At 34.5% G+C, this 11,324-nt stretch overlaps 1 protein-coding gene across 2 annotated transcripts; it reads right to left on the reverse strand.

Moving 5' to 3' along the window:
* Positions 1 to 510: 510 nt before the first annotated feature.
* LOC133878286 (uncharacterized) lies at positions 511 to 6,383 on the reverse strand. Of its 2 annotated transcripts, none has more exons than XM_062316820.1 (4): positions 5,821 to 6,383; positions 4,460 to 5,540; positions 2,527 to 2,819; positions 511 to 845 (listed from the first exon to the last, which is right to left on the reverse strand). In XM_062316820.1, the coding sequence occupies exons 1-4, from the start codon at positions 6,228 to 6,230 to the stop codon at positions 806 to 808; spliced, it is 1,824 nt and encodes a 607-aa protein (XP_062172804.1). In that variant the 5' UTR covers positions 6,231 to 6,383; the 3' UTR covers positions 511 to 805. The 2 variants fall into 2 exon arrangements, with proteins under 2 accessions (XP_062172804.1, XP_062172803.1); XM_062316819.1 differs by having other exon boundaries at positions 511 to 848.
* Between the last annotated feature and the right edge of the window lie 4,941 nt (positions 6,384 to 11,324).

Raw genomic sequence — 11,324 nt, forward strand, 5'->3', positions numbered from 1 at the left:
GCTGACGTGGTACTGACGATGGTTGCAAAAATGAACGAAAAAAATCACGGAATGACCTATTTCAAATTCACGAAAAAGTTAAACACCGAATACTGATTTTCAAAAAGCGAGAAATCGAATTCAAATGGCGCTCCGACTCAGGGATTTATTAGACATTTATCCAAATAGTTATTTCAAAGCTTAATTAATAAAATTTAAGTTTTAAAAACATAGTTAAAACAATTTTGATAAAATTACAGTTCGGCCTTTAAAATTATATATTTCTTTTATAAATAATTTGGCTTGAAACTTGAAAGGAAAGGAAAAGGGAAAATTCGTAATTAGCTTGACTACAGTTTGAAAAAAATTAATATATATATATAAAAAAAAAATCACGTGTTTTTTTTAAACACACACACACACAAAAATCACTTTTATTTCCAACATAATACCTTTTTAAATCAAAAACAAAAAATACCCCAAAACAAATTAACAAACAGAGCGGTATGCACACCTAAAAACACGCACGCATAGAGAGAAAGAGAGATTGGGTGGTAATTAATTTCTTAGATGCAAAAGGCTCTACTATTTTCGTAGCTTATGGTATATATATACAGAACCATAGGAATATAAACCTTTACAATGAACTTAATTATTACTTTAATAGAGTTGTTACTTTGGTAAATGCAGGCCTTTCGGTGTTTTTCCTTGACTTGGAGTTGAATAGTCACATGCACATGTCACGCATGTGGAGCTCTGTTTTCTTTACTTCTTTTTTTTTTTTCTTTTTTTTTTTTTTTTTCTCTTAGTCATGCATGTGCAGCCTTCATGCTTTACCAGATATAACCTGCTCATGTGAATCCTTTCTTCTGGCCAAAAAAAAGATCATGTGAACGACCCACACCTAAATTCAATCCTAGGTATATCTAATCATTACACAAATCACAAGGAATGAACAAATTAGACATTTCAGACCAAAAAATAGATAGATAAACAATCATTCCTTCATTTAATATATAGTCATCCATATTTCCATAATATATAATCATTACATAACTATTTTCATTTTTGAGATTGACAAAATTTTCTTTCAAACTGGGTTGGAAGAAATTAAACAAATATATGTCGTTAGAAAATTAAACTAAGAGACCACCTCGACCAGGTCTTGAATCAATGAATCTGTAATTGATGCACCACTAACCTTAGTAGTTAAGTGGCATCTCTTCCCCTCTAAATGAGATATCTTTGATTTAGCAATGGAAGAAATTCGGAAAGGGGACGGTTACTGCTTATTATGTACCCCACTATTTATCTGATTGAAGAAAAGGGAAGAAAAACTGAAGCTATTGTTTTATTTGGATTGTGAAATAGGCTCAAATAGCTGAAAATGATTGGAAACCTAATTTCCTTTTTTATTTTCCTCTAGTTGATAGAAGAACTTTTTTTTTTTTTTTTTTTTTTTTTTTATAAGTAAATCAATCTCAATAGAAAGTTTAGAGTGGGGCAACCTAAGCATACAGAAAACATATAAAACCAATCATGACAATCACCCCTACTAATGTTATTAATGCCTCAAACGAGTTCTAAAGTTCAAACTTCTCCAGAAACCCAAGTCATTGACACACTGTGATGTGTCTTGAATTCAATCTGTGGAATTGGTTGCTATATTCTTTGTTGTACACCTAACAACAGGGATATATTTTTATAATTTCACATTTTTATCTATATTTGAATTGTAAACTTGATTCAGGGTTTCAATTAGGGTGTAATTCACTTCAGGAGCTGCCATTCGGCTAAGAAAGGAGAGTGAGAGCTTGTAATGCTTATTTTTCACAAGCAAGTAAAGCAACTCTCATCACCTGTGGCTGTGGAGGTAAGCATCATTCAAACTATGTAAATCCTATATTCTTGTGTTATTTTTCTTAATTTGCTTATGTCAATTTTGTTTATTTTACACAACAATTAGTAATTCTTCAGGAACTGGTCCGTAGAAGTTGAACCTCATAAAGTGAATGGAGGGAGGGGGTTTTTGATAATTTTTTGCCACCTATGATTCATGAGACACAAAAACAAGGGGGACTCCTATTGGGGCCCTTAGATAGCCACTACACGAACAAAAAGATAACTTTGTATACGAAGTGCCTTGTAATAATCAAAACCTGTAGGCCCGTAAGGACACACAACTGACACTTCAGATCAAATGATCCTACTCTTTTTTACAAGAAAACGGAGAATGCCAAGTCAATCATAAGAACACGAACGGAAAACATGTTTTAATGTTCCCACCACCACTCATCACCATCATGAATTATGTGATGGCAAAAACATTTTAAAGAAAACAATATTGACACCAGTTTTTTTAAAAGAAAAAGAATAGGATAAAGATATATATTTGCAATGGCAAAAGAAAGGACAATTATATCTTCATTTCTGCTATATAAGCTTCATGGATTTATACTAATGCATGGCAACTCCTAACGAGGGCCTGTTTTACATAAATTAGTATCGACAGATCAAGTCCCACAGAAACTTAAAAAGGGTGTTTACCTGTTATTGTTGCTGTTGTTTGGCCGCAGCAATATCGATATAATATCAGAGAATTGAGGGCGCTTTGAAGGGATATTGTTCCAGCACTTTGTCATCAAAGCTTTTAGAATTTGTGGGCAGTCCTTGGGGATCTCTGGTCTAAGGCCACAAGCAGCAATCCCAACCGCTGCTTGCACAGGTGAAAATGCAGCATAAGCTGCCTCACCAGTCACCATCTCCCAAATCACCATCCCAAAACTGTATGCATTACTCATCCATGACTCAGAAACACTCTCTGGGTCACCAGCTATTATCTGTTCTCAACCCAGGAAAAAAAAAAAAAAGGTACCATTTTCAGCTTTGCAATACTCAATGAATTGGGATATGCTAAAGGAAAAGAAGAGGCAAACTTTCATATACAATCAAATATAGGTGAGTTGAAATTAACCTCAGAGAACTTACAATTTAAATTTTATTTTTTTTATGTGTTTCATGACTCTTAAAAATGCTTTACTTTGAAAAAATAGGAAGTGTCTAAAGATGTTAAGGCAGGTACCTAAAGAAAGGGATAATTTAAGTTAAAGTTCTAATCTACACCTGTACCTTCTTTTTCTTTCAAAATAAAGGACTAAGCCAGCTGTATATATTTGGCACTTATCAGAAGTTATCAGTCCTTAAATTGCTTCCAAAGACATCAACAACACAAATATTATGTAGCTAACCAAGTTAGGAAAAGGTGGTGTCTACACAGTGGCTTACAAATTGTAATCTATTATTATTCTTTTTTGGCTTTTGTTTTTTTGTTGCTTTTTTTTTTTTTTTTTTTTTTTTTTTTTTTGTGGGGAGGGGGTGGGAGGTGGCTTCACAAAATAGGTAAGAAAACGACTACTAACATTCAGACTAAAATCATGCCAGAACCTAAAAAGCTCCATTATGTGGGCTCCACTAGTGGAAACAAATTTCATGAAAGTGGCACTTTGGGATCAAGCTAATTTGTTTAGGGAATATACAGGAGTGCTTAGATAAAGGTAAACACAATATTGAAGTATAAAGCAAATACAATTATGAAGACATGTTAAGCATGCGTCAACTATGATGTTGAGATAAGTGACATAAAGTCTCTTTTAATAAAGTGTAGGGTGGTCCTGAGAATCCAAGTCACATACAATGAATCTGAGTAATGTTTTTGTGCACAGTAAAAATTAAATTCTTTCATTAAAGAAAAAACATTTTTTTACAAAATTCCCAAAAGGTTTATTAAGGTAAAGTCGCGTTACTTTTTTAAGTTGGGAACCAAGATAAGATAGCAGAAATACTTTACTGTAATGTTAATATATAGTTTAATTCAAATCCAGTGTAAAAGTTATATACCACAAATCCATCGCCAACTTGCAAACCACACTACCTTGAAAAAAAAAAAAAAAACACTTGCAAACCACACTGTCAAATCACAGGAAAACAATCAATGTGTGATCATGGTTTCCTAACATGCATTTGGACTATTGGATGCGACATGGAGGATTTAAAATAATTCCATCATAGCAAATTATAATAATTTTTTATAAGTAAATAATAAAAATTCAGACAATTAAGTTTCTTAAAATCCTAAGGAGTATGGTGAAACATGGTTTCAAATGCATCTAATGGCTTCAACATGGAAATGATGCAACATGGTCTCAAAGTTAGGAAAGCGATGATGGCATTTTGTTTCCACAGCATTCAGCATTTGGAAACACAAACACCATCCATGCATCTAATGGCTCAGTTGAGTTCTAGACTAACTTATTGTAAATGCTTAGTGATACAGAGTGGAATAATATCATTACAGGTCACCTGAAATGCTCCAACTAGTTAGGTTATTGCTTTGAAAAAGAAAATGTACCAATTCTATATTCACATTTGTATTGCTATGAATGATTTTGGTAAATTGACGCCAAGGTCATAGGGAACAAACCTCTGGGGCTAGCCACCGATAACCATCAGTTTCATACTCCATGGCCTCACCGACACTATTGCAAGCAGCAACTATACCCATGTCCCCCAAGCAAGCATTTCCATGCCGATCCAATAAAATCCTCTGCGTGTTGAGATCTCTGTACGCAACACCATGATCATTCATGAACTTAATCCCCTCCGCGATATCAACAGAAATTCTTATAATTTCCTTACTCTGAAGCTTCTTGCTCTTTAGCAATAAGTCATGAACTGATCCACCTTCCATCAACTTTGTCACCACACACAACCCATGACTTTCATCGACACAAACACCATAGAATTGCAGAATGTTTCTATGCCCACAAGTCATGAGCTCCAACAGATCCTTTCGGAGCTCAAACTCATAAGAATTCCCCTTGTCACAGCCCTTAAGTTTCTCAATTCCAACCCTTTTGCCCTTGTAAACTCCCTTAAATGAATTGGGTCCAATTTGATCAATAAACTCAAGATTGTCCGAGCTCAACAGCCATTTCCCAATCTCATCCCCGCCTGACTGAACTGTCTGCCATTCATCAACCGATACTACAAAAGACGATGTGGGTAATGGCATCTGAAGCTGAATCTTAGTGCTCAAATTCTCAACTCCATTTCTATAACTTTGGTCACCCGGTTCTTCTTCAATCTCTCCGAAGTCTATCCCTTTGGTGCTCTCTTCCTGACACCCACATAGCCCAAAAGGGAGCTTCACTGCACTGGTTTTCGGCTTCTTTATAGCCGACTTAAGAGCATTTTCAATCCGGGTTTTGACCGATTTCTCTTGCCCAGCTTGAACCAGAAGAAGAACAACCCCAAGAGTGAACCCCTTCTTCTCAAAGATCTGAATCTTCTTGCAGCAAATGGAGGCGCTATCCAGTGCCCCCGACATTGCCGGCCACGAAATCGAAGAGTTACATGCAAATGTGAGCTTGAATACAGACCCTTGAACTTCATCATCTGATACTTCTTGAATCAACATCGCAGGGTGGTCATCCCCTGATGCCTCCTCTATCAACTTGATATGAAGGAACACTTCTTTCATATCAAATCCCGCTTGAGCATAACTGAAAAGAGTCAGTTTAACCAAAAACGTACTTAATAAATAAATAAGAAAATGTGAGAAAATTAATAGAATCAATTCTCTGTAACCTAAATGCTCTGTTTGGCTCCTGAGAGTTTCGATTTCAATAACACGAAAAGAAACAAAACCCATTTCTCCACTGAACTTAACAAGATTATATATTTCGTTTAAGTTCAGGACAGTTTTTCATTCTTTGTTTGTCTTTCATTTTCCTACTTTCTCACCAACCAAACAGAGTTCAAGCTTCAGCAACTACTCCAAACCTGAGCGGCAACGAATCGTAATGCCTGCGAATGTTGGAGACGAGCTTCTCCGGGAGTTGGCTACCGGGGTAGAGCTGCGTGAGGTTTCTTACGACGCTGCCCCACACAACCTTTCTAGTGGATTCGATCTTTAGCGACGACGACGACGAGGGAGGTGGGGGGTCACGTGCCGAGTCGAGATTCAGCGAGTTCTTCAGCGATGCGAGCGCCTCCGACACGTTCCGGCTCAGCCTCTGGAGCCGCTTCTGCATCGACGAAGACTCCTTTGCTCCGATTCCGGCTGCTGCGGCTCCGGCGGAGCCCCCCGGAGGCGACCCTTCCGATCTGTCCTGCGTCCTCATCAGCACCTGCTCCACCATATCCTCGTCCGTACTAGCTCGGCTCGACCAGCACTCCAGAGCCGCAGCCATTGCTCGCTTCCTCAAGCGCAAACCAAATGTGGGTTCACACGGCTGAAGAGCTTAGCTCAAACGTCACTCAGATTTCTTAGTCTTTATCATAATCTTCTTTTCTGTCAGGAAAATGTGAAAGACCGAGTGAGAAGGATGGTGGTAGTTTCAAGTTTGTTTGTTTAGGAAGGTGAGCCAGCGAGATGGTAGCATGTAAATACTAAATTACCACCAATAATGGGGTCCACTGGCCCGGGTCAGACCACTTTTTATAATTATTGATATATATAGTTCACCCTGTGGATTCTCTATTAATTCCAGAAAGTTTAACGGGTGGTAAAACCTAGAATTTACTCATGTGAATGATATTGACTCGATTATTGTTAGTCACCGTTTGAATTCTTCGTTATTTATCATTAAAAATCAAAATTCTTTATAATTAAGGATTTGGATAATTTCTTTTGCCTCTGCCTATAACATAGGGCCATAGGCTTTCACAATCCCCTACAATTTCATGTAATTCATGCAAAGGATTAAAAAAGGAATTAAATTTAGCCATTAAAATATAGAATACACATGGTAATTTATATGACGTTTATTATGTTTATAAATTGATATGATAGTTCATATAATATTTATTAGGTCAACTATTAAAATATAAATTATTACGTGACACTTATTTTTTTAAAAGTAATGTTTGTACCGCAACAAATATACACATTTTGTATAACAAAGCATACGTGAAAATTTTATTTTATTTTTTTAAAAAAAAAAATCTGGACAAATTAGATGAGGAGGGGAAATTATATTTTTAAAAAAAAAAAAAATTAAAAAAAAATCTACGTCAACTTTGTTGTACAAAGTGTGTACATTTATTGTACAACAAATATTACTCTTTCATAAAATGTAAACCCTCATATAAATTTGTAAATGAAATATAATAAAAGTAATAATATTTCAAAAAAAATCCGTCTTTTGTTATTAGGAGAAACATTTTAGTGTTTATTTATTACTCCGCTACCACCTTTTGAAATAATATATCTTATTTCATTCATAAACCAATTAGAGCAAACACGCTCTACATAAAATAGAGTCCTAGACTACGAAGATACAATTTCTCGGAAACACGCCGGGAAACAAATTAGCCATACACCTACAAATTCTCCATAACATTCTCTATGTTGGAAATTTACAATAACCATTTTTTCCCAAGTTTTTGGGAAAAAACTACTCATGTATGACCACTTCTTCTGTAATTACGCTCGATTTTTTCAAGTAAGTTAGAGCAGTTTCCTTTGCCATCTAACTGCTACTACCTTCTATGCATACCGTTACAGGCTTGACCAGCCGACCGTCATTGCTCCATGATGCCATAGTAGGAATACCCTTTAGACAAACTTTAGGATTACACCATAATGGAACAAAACCAATTTCACCCAGGACCGTAAAAGCATTCATCCCATATTGATTTCTGTTACTGGATCAGGCTAGGCTTTATAGCAATCCTACCCACAATATGAACTGAAAACATAAAATCTAGAATCTCATGCTATGCTAGTAAAAATTAGAAACTCATGCTAGTTTAAAAAAAAAATAAATAAATAAAATAGGGTTCAGGGACATCGTCTAAATGCTTTATCACTAACAACATTATATTGACTATTATTGTCATTATTTGAATTTAATCTCTTAAATTATTCATTAATCACTATGGAGTAATCTTATATATTATATAAATATCTCAATTTTTTTCTTATTATATTGACGTGACATAGTCCAATAGTCATTGAATATTTATTTTTAACAAAAAATTAATCCAGTTAACCTTCCAGCTCTTGTCTTCCGGGGGTTTTCTGTTTGCCTTTGTTTGTAAATTATTGCTCTTATTCACAGTCTACCGCAATGGTAGCTGCTTCAAGCTAGTTTTCTAGCTTTGTGGGTAGAGAATCTTTTTCTCTACCCACTCCGACAGCCTTCGGGCGTTAGCATGGTTGTATTTGGGTGCCTGTATTTGGTTCTCTGTGTAATGTTCGTCCTGATTGTACTCCTTTTAGGGCGATTTCTTGTAATGAAGATGATACTGTGCTTGTTAAAAAAAAAAAAAAAATCTACTTTCAAGGTGACGACGAAGTAGAAAATGCTCACATACGAAGAGGCCCACGAGTGTGAATATGGGCCCCGGTGCATGGACGTGGGTCCAGATGTTAGTTACCGGTCTGCCATGTGACTCCAATTTGGAAAAAACAATGGTCTTGACGGGGGATATCAGGGCCGTTGATTGGGGAAAGGATATATTTGGGACTTATATGCTGTTGGTTTCATATGAGTGGGTCCGCTGATTGAAAATCTCGTTCTCATCGGAACTTCATCTCATCAACCTTAATGGATTGTCGTCATTCGATTACAAAAGCGGGCCCGATTGACCCGACTCAAAATTATGACTTCTCTTCATTCCACCTAAAATAGTAAAAGAAAAAATTGCACCGTTGGTCCCTGTGGTATTTTATAATTATCTTTTACTCCCTGTGGTTTAAAAAATTACTGGGAGATCCTTGTGGTATGCAATAATTACAAATCGATCCCTGGCGTCAAATTCTGTTAAATTTTTTAACAGATTCCGTCAAATGCCACGTCAGCGACACGTGTCACCATCTTATGGCGACACGTGTCCATCTAAAAAAAAAGTATTTTTACTTATTTTTTAATAAATTTATATTTTTTTATTAAGATGGACACGTGTCGTCATAAGATGGTGACACGTGTCGCTGACGTGGCATTTGACGGAATCTGTTAAAAAATTTAACAGAATTTGACGCCAGGGATCGATTTGTAATTATTGCATACCACAAGAATCTCCCAGTAATTTTTTAAACCACAGGGAGTAAAAGATAATTATAAAATACCACAGGGACCAACGGTGCAATTTTCCCATAGTAAAATTGCGAAAATTCTTATCCCCTTGACTCGACCATGAGACATATTATAAATGATAAAATCAAATTAAATATTTAAATTTTTATGCTATTCAATTTAATTTTAGATTTTTAATTTTGATTATTAAATCCTTAATTCAATTATGTTGAATCCAAAATTCAATAAAGATCAATCCAAAATATAATAGTGATTTTTAGTGTCGTATCAAAGAGTGTCCACTTAAAAGTGTGAGAGGTTCCAGCCAAAAAAAATAAAAAATGTTTGAGAGGTATATATAGGTCTCATTTGGTTCGCGGAACAGACCCTTATAATAGAATGACTATTCCTATAGAATAGTTATTATTTTGTTTGGTAAGGGTTTATTCTCTTACGAAGAGGAATACCGATTCCTCTAAAAAATAAAATGAATAACTATTCCATTGAGAATGGACTACAGTTTACAGAAAAATAAAAAATAAAAATAAAAAACCTAAACCCCTACACAATGGCTAGCTGACCATCCATTAGGGTGGTCGGCCAGCCACATGGGGTGTCGGGGGTGGTCGCACCACCCCCGGAACGCCTCGTGGTGGACACCCGAGGCATTCCAGGGGTGGCTCATCAAGGATAGTTGTGGCCACCTACCATTTTTCATTTTTTTTTTATAATTTATTTATTTATATATATATATATATATATATATATATATATATATATAATGTGAGGTTTTTTTTAATAATTTTGATTGGATTCCAATTAAAGTGTATGTGTTGTTACCAAACTAATAGTGCGTAGCATTTCTCATTTTATTTTTCTTCTATTTATCATCTGCCACATTATTATTTTTTCCCAATTTTTTTTTCAAATTTTTATTATTTTTTAAAATATATTTAATTTAATTCATCTTCACAAACATATAATTTCTACACTTTTTTATCTTAGTATTCATAATTTTGAATAAAGTTAACAAAATTACAAACCCAAACGAATCTTTAAGGTCGGAGTAGTTCTTTGAGTTGATCCAAACTCTGGTCCTGCCTCAACCCCACTTTTCTCCCCCAAAGGGCAAAACGATGAAATGGATTCCTCCATAAAGCACAGTAAGAGCAAGCCTTTGGAATTGGCGTCCATGTCTCATATGTGTGTCCCTACTAAGCTTTTAACCATCAACAACATCCCAGGTTACCTCCAAAGTTGCATAATGCATCACCCACCGGCCCAATCCAGTGTTGCAACTTTCATAGATGGTCCAATAACCCATACGCATGTTACTTTTGATCACATAATTTGTGTATTTTTCAAATCTTTTACATCAATTTGGATTTATTGAAAAAAAGAAAGGAAGAAAGCTACTCCATGAAATGTATTGAAAATACAAAATCAAGCACAATTATAAGTTATAATCTATTAAAAATGAGTTTATGCCTCATTTAGATGAATGATTTTTGCAATTAAAGATAAATTATTAATGCTCAATGAATCCTTTAACCTAGTTGTAATCATTTTTCTTTTCTTTTTTTTAAAGAAAAAAAACACTATAGATATGTATATAAATTGACGAATACCACATCACTATCTCACAATACGGACATGCCATTGTCAATACAACTTTAAATCATCAATTGTTCACAAAAAAAAAAAAAAAGAAATTTAATAGACAATAATGAATTAACAGTGTTACATCAACATAGTAAAATAGTGGTAGAATAATAATGTGGTATATAATATTACTCTTACTTTCATTTAAAATAACTAAGATTGAGTTGTGTCATATTAACACGACAATAACAATCATTTTTTTTGAACTATTTAGATGATTAAACAAAAATAATGATGCTACTATGCATTAGAAATGAGATCCATTGTTCTATTTGAATTTATGTAAGAGTGCATGTAGGGCCGTAAATGAATAGAGTCACTTGCGAACAGGCTTGGACTTAGCTTGAAATTGGTTCATTTATTAAATAAATAGAAACTAAACAAAAATTTAGGCTCATTTATCAAGCAAGCTGAATTTATATAAATTCGGCTTGATTCGTATAAGCTTGTAACTTAATTTTTATTATTTTCATAATATATATATATATATATATATATATATATATTTTAACTTTGTAATGAGAATATATTAAGTATTTAAAAATATAAAAATGAATTCCCTTCATGATGTAATAGACATTAAAAAAATTATTGTGATTGTGA

This window comes from Alnus glutinosa, chromosome 9 (assembly GCF_958979055.1).
Source record: "Alnus glutinosa chromosome 9, dhAlnGlut1.1, whole genome shotgun sequence".
NCBI lineage: Eukaryota > Viridiplantae > Streptophyta > Magnoliopsida > Fagales > Betulaceae > Alnus > Alnus glutinosa.